The sequence below is a fragment of the Lasioglossum baleicum genome, chromosome 6 (assembly GCF_051020765.1).
Source record: "Lasioglossum baleicum chromosome 6, iyLasBale1, whole genome shotgun sequence".
In the NCBI taxonomy this organism is placed as follows: domain Eukaryota; kingdom Metazoa; phylum Arthropoda; class Insecta; order Hymenoptera; family Halictidae; genus Lasioglossum; species Lasioglossum baleicum.
In genome coordinates, this window is record NC_134934.1 from 5,470,001 (window position 1) to 5,490,240 (window position 20,240).

A 20,240-nucleotide genomic window follows, 5' to 3' on the forward strand; every position below is an offset into this window, starting at 1 on the left:
ATCTTTTAGAGGATAGTCTGTCGAGTATGAGCAGGTACACCACCTCCGATCAATCCCTGAAAGAATAGATGGGCGATTTCGAGCAGCTACACCGTCCCCAATCAATCTATAAAAGTCTCAATTCTGAGTACATCTACGATCCTTGAAAGAATGAACTGTCAATTTACATAATCGAAACAATGAATTCTTTAGAAAGTAATTGGTCCGAGTAGCCGTCAGTTGCGGATTAGCGCGCGAAACCACGCGGTTCGAGAGTTAGCCGCCAAACGACCGGCTCCCCCACCCCCGACCCGTCATCATCCCGAAATCACGCACGCAGCCACCTGTGCGTCGTCCACGTTTTGCCAAAACGGCGACGTCATCGGGAGCCCGCGCGGCTGGTACGCGCGCTTTCAAATTTTCCCGCCCTTCCTCCTTCTCTTTCTCTCTTTTACCGGCTGGGTGTACTTGTGGGTCTCTCTTGCTTCTCCCACGTTCCCGCTCTTTCCGTATGTCTCTACATGTGTCCAAGTCGCCCTTCTCCTACACACAGACGTACACATAATGTACAGACACGTGTGAACACACACACACACACACACATACCGGCGCTGCACGCCGAGCTGCCAGACAGACAGCCGAGCCGGCATCTACTAGCAGAAGTGCTCTTCCGACACCGATTAAAACACGCCGCTGGCTAGACACGTGCCCGCTCGCTTCTAAACTCGTGTGCGCGCACCACGCACGCTGCCTGCACAACGCGTTTACCCGTCGTGGAACCCGCGCGGACACTGGTGACGAGCGGGTCGCTCGGGTCTGAGCTCGGCTCGCCGGATCTACTTGAGAAAACCGTTGCGACACTAGTCCACGTGCTCTTTGATTTGAAGTTGCCGGATCGAAGGATCAGCAACAGTCGGGACTCGATGGAATAAGGTTTGGTGTGTCCATCCAATGAACGTGTCCGATCAGACTATACTTCTTACTTGCGATTGTTTCTCTTTCTGAGCTCCATTGTCGTGTTGAAGCGATCAATGTGTACATTTTAAAGAGGGTAGGACTTTTCTTGTATTTTGACGGACTGATAAAGTAGGACTACGGTGAATAGGAGACAGGCTGGCTGAAATTAGCTTAGGCGATTTGAGGAAAGCGTGAAGAGACTGACAAGGGAAGGACCCCAAGTGTCCGACTTCGATTTTGATAATTTTTTGTGAGACGATGGTATATACATGATGAAACAATTAAAGTTTCATATCTTATTGATATACACATGATTTGCAGCTCAAGTTTTCGAAGTTCCAAATGTTCAATTGTTTATATCTTTAAAACTATTGAGTAACTACACCTAATATTTTGCAGACATCGTTAGGGATCCATATACCATCGTCTCACAAAAGATTATCAAAATCGAAGTCGGACACTTGGGGTACTGCCCTTGTGAGTAGAGTGTTCGTTTTCAGAGCTTGATTGGTTGTAAAGGATAATGTGTTGGAGAAGACAGCTGATGAGAGGGTGTCTAGACTTGCCTTAGACGATTCGAGGAGGAAGAAAGTATGAAGAAATTGCGTGGATTGTAGATTTTTCCTGAATGCAGATTGAGTAGAGGTTGATTGGTTGCAGAGAATAATGTGTTGACGAAGACAGCTGGTAGGCAGGTGGAATTAGTATCAATATGAGCTTAAAGGTTAGGGGATTAAGACTTGTAGTTGCTGTTTCATTTAAGCCTGAATGATTGTAAATTATGTAATATATTGAGGAAGGATTAAGGGATGAAAGATTAGAGTGCAAGAATTGATTCAGACGATATGTATGTAAAAGGCGCGAAAGATGAATTCTGAAGAAAGCAAGAGGATTAGGTAATCTATTATGATATCCTGCGTCTCTTTGACGCTGTTTAACTCAAACCTAGTGAACTCTTCAATTCTACAACGTGTCAACAAAGTAATTGGTATGTTGGTAGCATAAATAGAGCATGATTGTCTGAAATTCTAGAACTGTCCTTGTCATCGTATTCGCACGGACAATTTAACAATCGCGTAAAAATGGGAAAGATCTGTCAAAATTACAAAGATTGTCCTGTGCCACTATTCTGTCAAGAAATAAAATTAGTAGATAAATAATATAAACAGAGGATTACACATTAGAAAGCTAGTAATCTTTGTAACCGTCGGCCGTTACGATCATCTGATCCAGCGATTCGCGAAACACACGCACAAACAAACGTCTGCTGAGAGAAACAAAGAGGATCAGGTGGTCCGCAAGTCTCCGCTGCGTCCTTGACTCAATTCAATTTAAACCTCTACTCCACTACAACGCGGTATACTAAAAGCTAGTTGACAGAGACCGCGTAAATAAAGAACAAAAGTCGTGGGGTCAAGAATGTTTACATCCGAAAGAGCAAAAGTCTGTAGAAAGAACGAATGGATTAGGTGCCCCTGCGTCCTTGACATAGCTCAATTTTAATCTCGCTCTTAGGATAACACGGTGCATAAAAAGCTATCGAACAAAACCATTCGAGTAGATAATAAGTCGCAAAATGGTCCAAAGAGCGACGGTCTGCAGAAATAGTAAATGACCTGATCCTGCGTCCTTGTCGTAGCTTAATCACATCTCGCTCTCGGGATAACACAGTACATAAAAAAACTGTGAAAATATAAAAATTGCAAAATAGTCCAAAGAACAAAAAATCTGTAAAAATAGTGAATGACCTGGTGCTGCGTCCTTGACGTAGCTTAATGTGAATGCCATTCCCGAAATAACCCACTAAATCCAACCGTGGCATCCAAACTAATTTGAATACCGAAAAAAAGCAGAATAATCCAAGATCAAATATGAACTGTTCCGCTGTCCTCGACACAGCCACAATCAGTTCCAAAAATCCTATAAATTCAAAAGCGTGCATCAACACCGGCCGAGATCCCCAAAACTAGTTCCTATTAGAAGAACGAGTGAATCACTGGATCCACGCTTGTCCATCGTCCTTGGCGTACAATTCAACGCTGACCAATTCTCGGACGACAGGATCCCCGAGAAACCGGTGGACACAGACGTCGCTCGCATTCTAACAAAAGCCTATATGCTCGGGGAATGCCCTAGCCGAACTGACGTGAAAAATCCGCTGGTAGTCGGAAAGAGAGAGACTCGTTCCTCGAGTCTCCGTGGTGTCCTTGACGCAGTTTAACCCGGCACTGGTGGATAGGTCGTAGGATAACACGTTGCCTGATCTAAAGAAAAAAATAACCCGGTGGTAGCCTGGGCGAAGAATGAGAGAGAGAGAGAGAGAGAGAGAGAGAGAGAGAGAGAGAGAGAGAGAGAGAGAGAGAGAGAGACGGTGTCGCTTCGGTGATCATGGTTCGTGGCGATTTGCAAAACGCTCGGGAGAGGAAAAAGTCGAACGAGAGAAAGAGACGAGGCTAGATAGAGGGGATCGTGGAGAAAGACAGAGGAAGAAGAAGAAATAAAGAGAGAAAGAGAGAGATAGAAAGTGGGAGGAGGTAGATAGAGTCGGCAAGAAAGAGAGGCTCGCCGAGTAGACGCGTGGAAGAGAGACGGAAGAGACTCTCTGCCATGCTGATCCGCAAAATACGGTCTCGTTAGCTATCGTCGGTGTTGGGTCATCTAATCGCCACTGAAATTATCGTCTCGCCAGTGCAGAGTGACGAAACGCGCGCTGCTCTCCCGTCGTCGTTCGGTAGCAAGTAGGTTTTCGATTGTGCCAGAGAACAGGCCAGGCTCTCTTTCTCTTCGTCGTTGTGTTTGTGTCGTCGTCGTGGTCGCGGCCGCGCGCGCGCGCGAGCGAGCGAACGAGTCCTTCGGATGCTGATCGTTCTGATCGTGTTAACGCCCAGCCAGGCAGCGTGTAAATCGCCGATCGAGAGCCTGGCCTCTCTGGTCAAGGTGAACGTTTCGCTGACGGAGAACTCGCGCGCGGATGATCGTGCCGCTCCTGACCGAGAGAGAGAACGGCCCTCGCGGGATCGTGAGCCACCGCCGCGCCGCGATCGTAGATCCTCGATCCCAACGGCCCGACCCTGTCTCGCGCGCACAACCAACATCCTCTCGATCTGCTCGATCCGTCTTCCGTGCCCGATACACAACGCCAAAGACATCGTCATCCAGTGATAGCGTAGCTACCGGCTAACTAAACGCTCCTGCTACCTTGGGATTATGGTTGCGTACTGTAGATTCGATGGTGCACGGGTCTTTGAGTTCAGGAAGTTCGCAGGACTTTGGATACTTCGTGGCGTTGGACACCTGTTTCGAAGTTAGGGTCGGGTGATCGTGAGTGATCGGCCATCTTTCAGATCGGTCGTCGAAGAGGATTTTTGTGGAATCATTTTTGGAGAATGTGCCAGTTGTCGATTTTGTGCGAGTGTCGATTGGATGCAAGAGAAGTTAGAAGTTTCTTTGTGATAAACAGCTACCAAAGATTCGAAGACGCAAAGAACTTGCTTCTGTGCCGTGTACACTTAGTAATTGCTATCTTCATTTTTTCTATATGTATAAAATAATTCATTAATCCAACTGTCACTGAATAATCTTCATTGTGCTAAGAAGGGAGGTTTGATCCACAAAGCCTGCAAGTGTTGAACAGTCCCTCAAATGTACTACCAAAAATCAGACTTAAGAAGATTCTTGCCTCGCGGTCCATATCGAAGAAATCACATTCAACTATACACACGAAATAATTAGTGTCCAACTAAACAATTTCCAATTCACGAAGACAGACCACGTGTCTCAAGCCGCCAACCATCAACCTATGAACGACACACCTCATCACCGGTCTCCGAAGCGACCGAGAATCATTTCCAGGAAAGCGCGGAACAGACAGAGCCGATGGAGCACGCATGATTTATAACCGAGTGCAAAGATTAAACATCCCAGACAAATTCGCATTTTCCTCGGCATCGCTCCGAGTTCAAGGTCTTCCTCGGTGGAGATTTCGAAGCAGCCTCTGGCGAGCAATTACGTCCGCCTATTGTGAAGTTAGCGAGCCACTGTCGGGAGCCTGGTCGTTTCGCGGATCCCGAGGCCGGCCGAACACGCGTCGACGATCTTCCTGTCGTAATGACGGAGCGTCGACGCGCCCGACGAGCATGAAACGAAGAGAGAGAATTGTCGCGGAAACGGGATGAAATGCGCGCGGTGATTCACTTGTTTCCGTTCTATGAAGCGTCGAATTGTAATCTGGTTTCAAACGAACGAACCAAAAAGAGGTCCGCGAAAAAATAGAGGGAAGGACGAAGAGAGACAGGGAGCGAGATAGAAAGAGAGAGAGAGTGAAAAGGACACGATCGAGCAGCCAAGAGCGAACGTTATCGCTGGCAGAGGCCCTCCGCGGGGGTTCATCGCGATATTCCTCTTCGACGTCGTCATCGAAACAGGATCATTCTCTCGCCGGTTGACATGACGAGGATGATATCGGCGCCGGCTGGTGATCCCGGATCGTTATCGGACAGCGCGGAGTCAATCGGGACCAGCGGAACGATTGGTTTTCGTTTAGCCACGGCGAACTATAGCCGGTTGCTGCACCGACGCCAACAACGGAATCACGGATGATCGGCCTGTGGAACTTTGCTTATTCCCGAGGTAATTTTCTACCATTCAAAACCCTTTCCGAGAACCGTCTCGCCGGCGTTCTCCAAAATCGGTCGACGCTATTGTATTCTTCGCGCTGAAATTTTGGGGACTTTTTAATGTTCATTTAACACTAGGTTCATAGAGCACTGATAGTGACCATTTTACATTACTTGTGACATTTATAGGCATTCTTTTTATAAGATATGCCAAAAGAAGTAAATTTGGTGAATCTGTACAATCTCAATAATCGTAAGATAAAACTATTAGAATTACGAGATTGTAGAAGTATGAATTTATACCTTCTTGGACGATGACTGGGAGTCTGGGATTCGGTTGGAATCGAGATTCCCATCTCGTTGTCTTCGTTTCTCAGGGTAAACTTGATTTATTGCTTCGTAAGGATCCGATTTGGATAATTCTTTTTATACTTGTTTAGCAGAATTGTACACAAGGATCAATTTTTATACGGATAGGAAAGGGTAGGAGACTGTTCGTGTCCAATAACCATGATTTTCAATTTGTTATCTTCATTCATTAGGGTAAGATTGATTTGTTGCTCTTCTTGACCAGATGTGTGATTTACGTTCAGTTTGAACGATCCAGAAAGAGGCTAGGAGGCTAGGATAAAAGTCGAAATTCTTGTCATAATTTAGATATCAATTTACGATATCGCAGCATCGAATCACAAACACATTATAAATACAATAACTATTTAACGAACACAGACCTTTATTATATTTCGTATAACAAGGAACAACTGTTTCGCAAGTTGAGTTTCGACTTGAATAGCGAACCGTCAACCGTGATACATCGTAACATTACATTTTAGAATACGCATTATATTCTCCTCCATTGTTTGACTCGGTAATTGTCCCCAGGGTAAAAATAAGGTAGAGCCCGTCTCAAATATTTATCAACGTAATGACTCTCCTACATTCTACAAATTTACAGATGCTATAAACGCATAAATATCCGTCGTCTATTTATAAAAGATCGCAAATAAACGAGGCACGCACGAGCGAATCAAAAATACACTGCACCGCAATCTATCTCGAGTATAACCAGGTGTCTTGTGACTTATGGTTGCCGGTGGATCCTCGGCTTATCAGCGTCGCGTCGCGCGAGAGAGGCATCACTCTAATTTGCATGCAACTATTAGCACTGTGCTCACAGACCTCGCGCGAAAATATTCGAGCAAATCGTGAAACGAATTGGACTTATCTGCATCGCTGCATCGATCTGAATCATAAATAAAATAAACGTGAAATAATAATTTCGAAAACACCACTAAATAAACATGATCCACGCCAGTACGTGTTCTAAAGAAATTCATACAGGGTTATCAATTGTTTAAGAGTTATATCAAATCACATTTTCCTCGTAGACATACGTTAGTAAATGAATTCATCGGATGTTGCCAATTTTTTAAGAGTGTCATAACGAAACAAAGTGCAGTGGAAAACAATAAGGATTAAATTGCGTGAACCTTTACAGACTTACCCTAAAAGCAACATGCTCGACAAACCAACCTATGCCAAATTTCTGTTTTATCCCGATTTCCCATGGTCCTCGTAAATTAGATCTCGATCGATCCCAAATCGACGTGTATTGAATAACGACGAAGTATAAATCTTACGATTATTTGGAGAATAAACTTGTCGACGGGTTTATCGTGTGACTTCTGCCGATAAGAGCACCGGCTCCGTATCAGCTGAAGCTTGTACAAAAATCGTGACACGCGGTGTGTTTTCGCGCTTGGAAATCTACGTGTGCTTAAATCATCTCGACTCTCTCACGCCGCTGAATCTCGCGGGCCTCGATGGGACGATCGATGATCTACGGGGGGGGGGGTCGGTAATGCGAGTCGAATGAAGCGACGAATCGTTGATTTATCATCTGGCCGCGGCGACGCGACGCTGCCAAGATCGTCGGCAACGCGTATCGCCTCTCCACGATCTCGTTTAACCTCGCCGGATTGAAAGTTAGAGTCCCCTAGTCCCCGCTCTTGTATGTTCGTATCGCGTAACGATTCTGATAAGCCGCTGGCTGCTCGGATACAAGGACGATCTGCTTGCGACTGCGGGGAGTACCGGGGAGAGGATCAAATTGGAGATCGACGAGCTACAATTTCGTTGTGCTGCCAGATAAAAGAATGCCGGCTACCGTTGAACCACGGACCGGCGCGGCGTGCTCGAATTTAGATTTCGCCGGCTGATGAGCTCTGATAATCGCGGCGATGTGTGCGCGGAGCCTGTGGACAGACTTTTGTGCAGTTTATTTGCTTGTTCTCGTAATCCTCTTCATCTTCTTTGGTCCAAAGTCATGATTTATGAAGGATTTATTCTGATTTTTGTGGAGGCTGCGGAGTACAGTCTTCTGTGCATTTTATTTATCTGTTCTCTCCATCTTCTTCATCGTTTTTTCTGTTCTTCTTCTTTTTCCAGTTTTGTATTTGACAACTTCAGATGCGCGAAATCTGCAGTCTGAAAATTACGCTCGCCTATTTCTATTGTAAATGCATAAAATCCGAATGAGTAACTATATCATGAAGAAAATGAAATGTTTAGGAAAAGCTAAAAATTCGAGAAATCCTACCCCATTGCCGAAGTACAATTTACCATTGGATTTGCCAGTTCCTCCGCCATTCCTTCGAAGCATGAGTTTTCTTGCATACTTGTTGCTTCGAAATTCAAGCACACCGCTCCCTCCAAATTTCATTTCACCGCATTATGAATTTCTCAGCAGCCACCGAGCGCGTCGGGACCCCGCGAAATTACTCGCGCGATATATGTATGTATATCCCGCGCGCAATTCTGCAACGCTTCCGCGGACAATGTAGACGTGACAAACAATGATAGCGCCGAGAGGCGAGAGGATCGAAGGATCTTCTCGTCGATCCATCGTCGGCGTTCGTCCGCGAAACAACAGCGGGCGCGTGAGAAGTGTTGAAAAACAACAAAGTGTCTACAGCACGGGATAATAAAGGAAGAGGTGGGGATAGGGGGACAAAGCACCGAGGAGCAACAAACAAAACGAGACAAACAACAAAACAAAACGAGAGAGAGAAAAAAAAAACGAGAAAATACACGCGAAACACAGGGGCGGCGACGTTTCGGCTTCGCGAATGCGTGTTACAGGCGGCGCGGCGGCCGCGTCTCGTTTCTGTCTATTTTTCTGAAAACAAACATTCGATCTGACGAGCTATATAACACCGATGGAATACTAGAGAAGGACCCACTCGTTCCTCGAGCACCCTTCGCGCCGCCATCGCGGAAAAGTTATGTTTTTGTTGCGCCCGATTCGTGTTTTTTCGTCTCTTTCTGGTTCCGCGGCGGATCCGCTCCCCGCAACCGTTCTGCGCCCGCTCCGTTCTGCTCGATCCCGCGTCGGTCCCTTCGGCGCTCGATACGAAAATGGGCCGCAGGTATTCCCTCTGACACTCGATAAATAGCGTCGAATGTTTGCTCTTGCAAATGAATGTTTCCCGCGAACGCCACCAGTGATTTTAACTCCTGAGCACCGACGATACGATTCCACAACCCCCCGTCTCACCCGGTTTCTCCCATCCTCGACACCCACACCTTAGCCAGATCCTTTCGAGAACCGCGATAGGAATAATCGATCCTCGAAAGTCCGACAGACTCCGTTCCTTTTTGTGCGAAGAAAAGCTTCGGAACTCGAGATTAACGCGTCTGCTGGCGATTGTCTCGGAATTTCTTAAATTCCTCGATAGCTAGAGCAATTTCAATTCTTGACAAGCCAGCACCCAGTAATGCAATATAATCATCTAATTGCGGATTATTATACGAAGACGATTTTTATTGGCGTTAGTTTCATTGTACATCATTTTTATCGTAGACAGAGTTGTGCAGAAATTTCAAGGAATTTGTTTCGAACATTCTGTGCTTTATCATCTCCAAAACCATTTCAACCGTGCTCCTATAATTAATTCGTGAATAGGGTAAATGAGAAGGTTAGTTGAAAATGTGTAACGAGCAGTCTCACGCATTCCGAGAACCTCGATTCTGAAAACGTATCCGTGAGGCTCACGATTATCCTGGATTAAGTAGAATGAGCGAGCAAAATGTACAGACACGGCCGAGTCAATTGCCCGTTCGTTCAACAAAACCAGCTGAAGACCATTTATCCGAGCCTGTCGATACACACCTGTTTGTCCAAAGAGGCAATTAAAACTCATACAAAATTGAAACATTGCCGACAAATAATTACCACTTGAAAAACTTCACCGTATACGCGAATACATAACTCTCTTCGTTATCCATATAAAACATATCGAGACAAATCTCGCTTAATATTAATACTTGATTAACTCTAGTGAATTGTAATGGTACAAACAAGAATCAAGTGAACAAAACACGGTTGATCTGTGTATTGCGCTGGCATGCAAAATTAAATCACTGAATTCTCGTCGAAACACTGCTGGTATTTAAATTAATGTAACTTCGTAATAAAAAAATCGTACAGAAATCATTCTGGACTCATTTTCAAGTCTGAAACCTCTATTTTCAGAGCCGGTATTTAATTTTTTCAAAAATGTATCTGTCATACGGAGATGTTAGAATGTTTCGAATATGTAAAATGTATTTTTTACACCAACTTTTAGTAGTTTCTCTGTAATTCCGGCCGATTGCAATTTTTACAAATCGTGTGGTTCGGTACCAAAAAAGTTATCGTCCTTTTAAAAGAGGCCAGACATTCCTGTGAGTCACTGTATATCTTGCAACTGATGCAGAAACATCTCCAGTGACATTTAATGCAACGAACAATGATCGTATGAGCAGAGTTAGTCCACGTCGATTTAGCTTGCAAACTGTGAACATAGTGTGATCCAAGTCGATCTATCTGTTGCTCGAAGTGCGCTAATGTCACGGCGCGCGGCGGTCTTCGTCCGAGCTTTCGCGAAAGCTGCGAACAATGGACGCATTCTGGCGCCGCTTTATCGCTAAACTTAGCCCCGGCGCGCGATCGTTCCGACATTAAAAGGGACTTATGAATGATTCCTTGTAAATAATCGGCCCCGTCCCGCCCGTCGTCGTCCCGTTGGATCGCTGTCCCGTGCCACGAACGTGTGTTTCTTGGCTCGGATCGAAGTTTCTCGCATAACTCCGATAAGTCAGCGTCCGTGTTGTTTTCTCTCGGATTGAGTCATCGCCGTCTAGACTCTCTCGGCGAGTTGCAAAAACCTCGGGGACCGAACGAAAACGACAGAAAAATAACATCGCGAATGATAATACAGGAAATCCTCGAACTCCATTCTTTATTGAATCCCAAAATAAATTCATCCGGTCTATCAAAGTCTACAAAATATCATTCTTGGGAATCTTCAAATACCGAAGTTTGAAAGTCAATTAAAGTCTGTTTTAATTATTCAAATTTTCGTGTAATTCGAGCACCTTGTTACTCGAGAATTGCCCGTGTTTCATGGTTAAACTCGGGATCTACGTGAAAAAATTTTCTCGAATTAATTGCTGGAAGCGAGAGAGGTGAATAGAAATTTATTTTTCTCCACATTTCAATTAAGTGTATAGTAAAATGAAATGATCGCAGTTGTGCGTTCTCTGACGCGTCTGCTCTTTTGTGTTTCATCTACAAATTTTTCTCGTAAATCCACAGCGAAATACGTAGCGTTTCAACCCCGTCAAAAATTTTTTCCTGAGAAATCATCTCGATAGAAAAAATTTGAATATCTTCCTAAGGATGCGTTATTAATTTATGTTTAAAATTAACAGTGTTGAATAATGTGGCTACTTGCAGTTGCTACTGGCAATTTTTATTTTCCGTAAATAAAAATCCGCAGTTTAACAAACGTTCAAAATCAATTAGACAGTCGACGCTAAGTAATGTGTTAATTATGGACTGAAGCAGTTTTTGGCAAGAGTTGTACAAGTGTGAACACTGTTTCTGAGAGTGTAGATGATTCACTATACTCTTTAGCTCGGGCCTCCGCAATTTTCGAACAGGTTTGTCAAGGAAGGGTGACTATAAAGTGACCGGGGTCTCCCCTGGCAGAAGGTAACGCTAGGTCAGGACCATTACTCACGACGAAGCAAAAGGAACTCTGTTCTTGAAAGTGTAAATGATTTGTGAGCCTACTCTTTCTCTTGGACCTTCGAAAATTCCGGGGAGAGTTATCAACCAGAGGTGATTATAAAGTGGACCTGCATTTTATCGTGCTAGGCTTGCAGAAAATCATGCCAGAAATTTTCTTTCGGGACACGAAAGAAATTCTACTCCAGAGACTACCTTTCTTTCTTTTTTGCTCTCCCTCCCTCTCTCTCTCTCTCTCTCTTGATTCTCCAAACATTTTATAAGGGTATCATCAAGCGGAATTAACCGGTAAAGCTATGTAGCTGCGCTGTTTAATCGTTTCGAGCGAAAGTAACTCTGCTCGCCAAAGTATGAGTAATTCGCGAGACTGTGCATCACACGCGAAAATTTTTTGAGGGAGAATTATTACGCGGATACGACTGAGAAAGTGATGTAATTCCATTGCACACCGGTTGCGGGCGTAATAAACTATGTTCTTCAGAGCGCGAATAATCTGTCAGCAGAAAAATCATAATTCGCGTTTGCTCGCCTCGCGTTGTTATCCCGAGAGATTAGGTAGGAGCGACTGGAGATCAATCGCAGACGTAGACTAGCCTGATTAGGATACAGTTCCGCAAGAACTGATCTGATACAATGGAACAGGGTGCACTCCGAGACGAAAAGATAGCACAATTTGAAATTATTGTAATGTCTGTTTATTAAATATTAGAAATTCAATATTTTTTATACAGTTATTTTTAGTGTGTCTTTCTTAACATATGTATATGAATGAAATGAAACGAAGCTTCATTAACTTATCTATTTTTATTGAATGAAGTAGAATTATTAACGAAATACAATGTATAAAATTCCAAATTATAGCACACTTAACGAAGACCTTGAAATATAACAGAATTAATCGATACTTTAAATCGTTAATATTTTGGAATTGTCTGCCATTTTGGTACACAGCTCTGGCAAGATATCCCCAACAATCTTCAATAATGTTGAGGTTGGAGATCTTGCTGGTCACTTCAAAATTCGAATAATTTTTGAACAAAAGTATTTCTTGACCGCTTTCGCCGCGTGAACTGTGACATTATCTTGTTGTAAAATGTGTTTATTTGCGCAATTCTTACAGCAGAAGTGTTCAGTTGTTCATTTTATCATTTGAATATACCGTTCACTATTCATTCGCCCTTTTATAAATTCGATTTCTGTTTTACCCCAATATCCAATTTTGGCCCAAATTATCACACAGACGCCTCCCATTTGGCGACGTCTTAGAAAATTGCTGTCCTTCATTCAAATTATAGTAGTAATAGCCTACGTCTTCTGGATCATCCAAATTAAATCTTTTTTCGTCAGTAAATATGACTCTTCGCCGCTTTGTCCTCATATTTATATGCTTTTCGGCAAATTGTAAGCGGAACGCTTTATGCTCCTTCTTTGATCAAGGTTTCTTCTGCAATTCTCTTCGCGCTGAGTGCTTGCATTTTTGTAAAACACAACGTACATTCTTTCCGTTAGTGTTTACGCCAACATTTTCGGCGATTTGTATCGCAGTCATACTCGAATTTGATGCTGTTCTCAATGCTGCACGTTTTTCACGGGCAGTTAAACTGTGTGGACGCCCAGAACTCTTCTTTCTCCCGTAATTTTCAGGATTTTTTAACAAGCTCATAATAACTTTTCGGCATCTATACTTCACATAGTACACTTAGTTTTTTTCCACGACCCATTCTTAACACATTAGTATGTTGTTTAAACAACTTGTTTTATTAAATAAGCACGAAAGAAGCTAGTACCCAGTTTATCAGTTACGTTTTGCAATGAATGTTTGCTCTTGAGTAACTTCTACACAACTGACAAATGTAAAACTGCTGTTTGTGCTATCATTTTGCCCTGCCCGATATTTACGTTCCCATTTCGAAAATTCTATTGAAGTAAATATGGAGGATGATATACAGTACATTGTACGTACAGGCATGTCAGAATATATGTTGACATATTAAAATATTCATTTTCTTCAGTTTAATGTACCAAATGAGGGAAAATAGATGATGTACTATCCTTTTCTCCCGGAGTGAACTTTTCAAAAATCATACAATGTAACGGGGTCAAAAATTACGGATCAAACTAGGAGATACGTGTTTTTGGAATTTTTGATTTTTGCCATTTAACAATAATGATTAAATATATAACATTTTCCGAATACACAGGGGCAAAATATGTGTCAAATATTTTTCAACAAATTATATCCTGTATAAATTTCATAAAAATCGACGTGTTACACTCGGGCGATGTCCCTTGTAAGTCGTAAATTATTGAAGAAGCAGAATTTTCTTTTGTTTCTGAATTTTTTGGGGGAAAATCCCTGGGAGAACTCGTCGAAGAAAAATTGTGAGACGAAGCCGACACAGAAACTACCTTGAAAATTCGGAAAGTGGAATCTTCCGCAGGGATCAGACACCGAGTAGATTCCGTCGAAAAAGTGGCAGCCATCCGTGCAGTCGAGGAGAGGCGTTATCGATGAACCTTCTTTTCTATTTCTTGGAGCAACGCGAAAGTTCGATATATAAACCCGGTGCCGACGACCCCAGAAAAGCTCGGCGCTCTCGTATAGAATTCGGTGTCGACGTGTCAATGAGCCCGGCCCGTTGTCTTTCGTACTACCACCCTCATTAATTAGGCCTCGGCAACGCGCTCGAACGTCTCGCGAGGTTTCACGCTACCAGCCACGACCCTTAACAATGGTTCAGAAGAGCCCCGGAAAATCCTCTGTTTTCCTTTCGATAACGGAAGAGCAAGTCAAACGCTTTCGCTTTCGACGTTATATCGAGGTTTCGAGTTTCGGCCTCGGTTATCATCATCCCTTCACTTCAGGCGCGAGGTCTTCGAAGTTTTGCACTTTGCGTAATGCTTCGCGGAAATGTTCCGGGAAGATCAAATTCTTTGCTGGGTCTGTTGTTAGTGGAATTATTAATTTCGCGCGAGAATTTTCTTCGGTTTTTCTTTTTGTTCAACGGCGAATTCTTTGGAAGTGGACAGAGACGATTAACGTGATTAATGGAACGCGCATTTTTCCGCCGGATAAAAATTTGCTGAATTTCTCGCAGACTTCTCTCCTTATTTTAGACGTTTCAATCGGTTGAATTGTAATGTATCGACACGTTCTTAATCTGTTGAAATTGTTCTACTGGTTTAAGTCTCAGTAATTTTGAGTGACAGCTATACTTTTCCCCATTACGAAGAAAATAATAAGAGCTCCGGCGTTTTTCGGGCAAGATGAACGGCCTGGAGGGAATTAAAGCGGGCCGCGGCCAATTTCGAATCGGCTGACGGCCCCGCAGAGTTATCGAAACATTAATAAACCGTGGTGGAAGGCGGTCCGTTGTTCGGGTATTTCATCGGCACGCAGGTGTTATAGAACGATTAAGCGAGCCCGGCGCGGCGGATCCTGCCGCGGAAAAAAAGGACGAGGTGAGAAAAAGGAGTAGGAGAACCATAGAGAGCAAGAGAGAGAGAGGGAGAGAGGAGGGTGTCTCGTGAGGAGGAGGCGTTATCGGCTAAACGGCCATTTCTATTTCTTCTCACGACGCGAAAGTTCAATATGCCCAGTCGCGTGCAGCCGCGGGTATTGTTATCCGCGTACGATTAAATCAGCCGCGTTCCCGGAGAATCTTAAGCGAGGAGAGGTGTAGTCGAAAGGCGCGCGCGCGCGCTCGCGAACGCGAACGTTCGTCATGGCCGCGACAAGGACGCGACAAAATAACCGATCCTCCGTCGATTCGGAATGGGAATGAGTTGCAACCGCGTCCGGTATGTTAACCAGCCGAGCGTCGGACAAGTGTTACGCGTACGTCTCAATGGGACCAAGCGTGCACACTACCGAGGCGACACTTTGTTCGAGTTTGTAATGGCTTATCCTTCTGCGCGACCGGCCGCGAATAAAAATCGAACAGTCAATGCCAATTGCGAACACCTTCGTCTCCACATCTCGGTCGCGTCTTTTTCGTTAATTCTTCGTTCTTTATTGAGACTGGTCAAATTTAAGCATTTTTTGAGAGACCTCCCCGGTTTAGGCCTTCCAAGCTTCCAATTTTCTATCATTAATTTTCTAACAATTCATTCTTCACTTTGAAATGCTCCTGGTCAGATTTAGATTTTTTCAGGGGCAGAAACAGAACCTCCCCGGTATAGACGTTCCAAGTGTCCAATTTTCTTTCGCTGCATCGTCACTGGTTTTATTGAGGCAGTAGAAACTTCAACCTCCCCAGCTTAGACGTTCCAAACGTCCACTGTTCTCTTAGTAATCCAAACACGCGATTATCAAGCACAAGCTCACGCAGTTCTGCCCAAGTATTTACACTCTACAAATTTCATTTTCTCGGGAGAATAAAAACTTCGACTACCCCGGTTTGAATTCTCCAAGCGCTCACTTTTCTCTGGCTAATCCGAGAGGCATCAAGTTCACGCCCATGCTTACACAGTTCTTTATTCAGCACCGAAGCATTAAGAATTCCTTTGATTAATATAATAACAGGTTCCATTTCCTAGGTATTCCCTAATCCGTGGGGGTACTCTCCCGCAATCTGTCCGCACGACACCCTACAAACCAATTGTTTTTACAGAGACTACGACCTCCAACCTTCTCGGATTAAATTATATTCTTCTATAAATGTGTTATTAGGATTTGTTATTAATTATGATTAATTAGGCCTTCCACACTGTCAACTTCTTTATGTGTGTCCACACTCGATTTCCCCAAACTAATTTTTCTACGTAGACTAGGACCTCCAACCTTTTCGGATTAAATTATATTCTTCTATAAATGTGTTATTATTAGATCCGTTCTTAATTATAATTAATTAGCAGACTGCGGATCTTTATGGAAAATCAAAATTGTCTGCATCGATTGCAAGAAATAGAAACTAAATTGAATGTTGTTCCTTCCCTTAACGATTTTAATAGAGGAGAGAAATCGTATATAGACGACTTCAATTATAAAAATTTTCCAACAATTTCGAATTTCATCTACTCAATTTTCCTATGAATGCGAAGTCTATTATCCGCAGTCTATTAGTTAGATCTTCCACACTGTCAACTTCTTTATGTGTGTCCTCACTACAAACCCGAAAACTGATTTTTCTACGTAGACTAGGACCTCCAACCTCCTCGGATTAAATTTCCGAAGATCTGTTCTTAATTATAATTAATTAGGTCTTCGACACTGTCAACTTTTTTGTGTGTCCACACTAGAAACCCCGAAACTAATTTTTCTACGTAGACTAGGACCTCCAACCTCCTCGGATTAAATTTCCGAAGACTGTAACTTCTCTCTCTCTCTGGCTAATCCGAGGAGGCTGGGCAGAGCCGACAAGATAGTTCGCGACGAGCGCAATTATCCGTCAAATCCGCACGTGGACGAGCGTAGCCGATTATTCAGAGTCGCCTGCTGCCCGTCGCAATAACTCATTTCTATCGGGAATGCGGCGGCGAGCGTGTACGAGCATTACCACGGGGAGGAGACTAATTGAATGGACAAACCGATGCTTTCACTCAGCCGAGTGACGCGTCAATGAACTTTTTCCTAGCTCCGTTCTCGAACTCCCTCTTTCTCTCTCGAGCTGCTCGAGAGAAAGGAGTTCTCGCGCGGTTCCTTTACGCGAGAGGAGAGAGGAGAGAGAACGCCTTTTCCCGCTCGCGGGACTCGCGCGTGCCGTTCCGCTTCCGATCAACGCCCGAAATTCCACAGAGCTGAGGTTCTTCGGGATCGGGCCGCGATAAACTGACCTTAATCCGCTCATAAAGTTTTCATGAGCGTTAAACCGCCGCGAACCCGGTACGTGTTGCGCGGGACCATAGTGATGATGCTCGGAGCGGTCCAGGTGCTCGCAAATCCCTCGCACCAGTGGATATCATCCACTCATCATTCGCTGGATCTTTCAGCGTTTATCCCTACCGAGGATTTCCAGAATGTCAGGAAAGATCGTTCTCCCTAGATCGCTGCATTGTTTGTGTACAGTCAGTCTCATAATTCCTGATAACTTTTTTAGAAACAGACCAAACGATGGATTCGTCTACTAGACGATATGAAAAGAATTACGAAAAGAACTGACAAGTTTGCGTGTAACAACATTTTATTTGTTAATTATTCAGCTCGGCAGAAAACCTGAGAAGTCCGTTTATAAAAAAGTTATTATCATATTCATTATGAGTGTTCCAAAAATGTATTTTTGAAAGGGATGCTTCCCGAGTTCACTCGAAGTAATTTTTTCGATTTTCGAAAATCTTCTCCGCGGCCTTGTTAAGGAATTATTAATGGAAAACACATGGACGAATGAGAGAGCGCAGCTATTGCAGACGAATTGGCATTGACATTGGTCGAGTTGGGATCTGTCCAGTGTAGCCACGCTTTGATTGGTCCATGTTTTTCATTAATAAACTCCTTAACGAAGCAGCGGAGAACATTTTCGCCCAGGACAAAGTTACTTGTAACGACCTCAGGAATCATCCCTTACGAGGAAGTACAACATTTTTAGGACACCCTGTGTACAAAACCACGTCTCAAAGCGGAGACCTAGAAGATCAGGTGCTTAAATGACCCATAATAATATTCCGACCAGAATAAAATCGCACTTATGTGCTCGAAGTCTGTAAAAATCTTCAACACTCAGGATCGCGGGCGCGAAGAATCGCAAAAGCTCGGGCGCAGGAACAATCCGGATCAAAGCGGTCGTCGCGCGCGAAATCTGGCCGGTTTTTCGATAATTGGCGGGCGCCGGCGTGTTTAACGAAGGTCCAATTAAGTTCTGGACGCATAGTAGAAGGTGGTGGAGCAGCAGGGCCGACGAAATTTACGAGGTCCCGCGCCGGATCGCGGACATAACCGTGTCCTGTCTTCGCTCGAAAGTCCGCGCTCCGCACCGCGCCGCGTTTAATTGACCGGGTGAAAGCGACTTTGTCCGCTCAAAGTGAAGGCGCTGCCTCGATCTGCGTGCCAGAAAACGAAAGATCGGATCCTCGGACCTGGGAGAAACCCTACCCTCTCAGCCACGGCCGTTCCTCTTCCTTAATCCTGTCCCAATCCTCCGTTGAACTCCATTTTTTAACATTCGGTTGTCGCGTGTGATACGTCCGAGTTTAAAATGTAATTACTACGTTTTAATCAAGAAATACTACAATAACCTGCAGGTTTATCATTGTACTGTGCATTTTTATGCGAAAAAAATTGTCTGCATTAATTACAAGACGCCAGAGCTACAAAGACATTCATTTCTTTTCCCAATTATTCTAATGAACTGGAAGCACAATTCTCGGATTCTTTAAATGTTTTCACAGTTTTGCATTTCATCCAGTCATAAATGCATAAAATTCGCAGTGTATTTATCATATAGGTTGACTCAATTAGTAACCAGCTATACAGAGTGAACTACGAATCGTGATGAGTAGAGATTACTCTGTTATTTATCATTAGACTGCGGATTTTATGCATTTCTGACAAAAATGGGTACGTCCAATTTAAAACAGTGGAGGTATTAAAAAGATTTAAGGCCACCAGTGTATTAATTTCACCTTAACAAGATAATCAAAAGAGGAATGAAATTTTTATTTGGCTCCTGTGTCTTGCAATCAATGCAAACATGTTTTATTTTGCATAAAGATCCGCAGTTTATTTGTCATATATAGCATAATTTCAAAAGAGCTTTCACGTGATTATAGCAAATTTTTTGTAAAAACCAATAAAAAAGTAATCTATTGACCTTGAAAAATCATGAAAAAAAGAGTTGACAAATTTGCTATAATCACGCGAAAGGTCTCTGGAAACCATGCTATACCTGATAGAAAACATATTCGATCGGACTGTTAATAACAGAGTAATCTCTACTGGTCACGATTCGTGGTTCAACCACTATCTCCGTTTTGGTTGAAGTTCGGGAAAAATGTTAAAGCGAAAAAAATGTATGGCTTCCGAAGGCCTACAAGATGGTGTCAATCGTTTTCCCCTAGCTGGAGGTTATTGACATTTTTTTAAACGGATACCTACATTTTTTTATACATATCGATTCTTCCTTCTATTCTACATAAGAAAGTATTAGGGGGACCGGAAAGTAATGTCGTTTTCGCGCAAGTCAACATTTGACTGATAATAACAGCTAACTTCGTACACCTACGTTGTTCAGTACACGGCTGCAGGTTCAGGAGACTAGTTAGTACTGTTTTGTACAAAAATATTGTCTTTTTAGAGGTTACGTGCGAAATTACCGATTTATTCTATGCTATTTGTAAAAAAGACTCGATCAAAATCAAAATCAAATAGTGTCGCACCTTCTGATTATCATTTGTTCAGATCAATGTAGTCATTTTTTCAGTGGAAAAAAATTGCGAAATGTAGAACAGCTAAAAACCGGACTTTCTACATTTTTTTATATAAAAAAACCATCTATATTCTACCGATCAGGAATTGAAAAGTTACTTGCCAGATGGCAGAAAGTCATTGATAAGGATGGTGACTATTTCACTGATTTGCTACTTGAATTTTACAAAAAAAAATCCGACATTACTTACCGGTCCCGCTAATACTTATGGCCGAGAAACTGGCATTTAAAAAGATATTTTCGTCGATTCTGCTG

At 43.4% G+C, this 20,240-nt stretch overlaps 1 protein-coding gene across 3 annotated transcripts in view; it reads left to right on the forward strand.

The window, feature by feature from the left end:
• Positions 1-20,240, forward strand: part of LOC143209610 (uncharacterized) — a 54,616-nt gene that overhangs the window by 633 nt on the left and 33,743 nt on the right. Inside the window, exon 1 of one of the 3 annotated variants that reach the window (XM_076425500.1) lies at positions 1-5,565. This exon is cut by the window's left edge and continues 484 nt beyond it. The exons of the other annotated variants lie outside the window; for them this stretch is intronic. Coding sequence (XP_076281615.1) covers positions 5,532-5,565 — 34 coding nt within the window. The 5' untranslated portion in view covers positions 1-5,531. The remainder of the gene's footprint in view (positions 5,566-20,240) is intronic. 3 annotated transcript variants of the gene reach the window in all.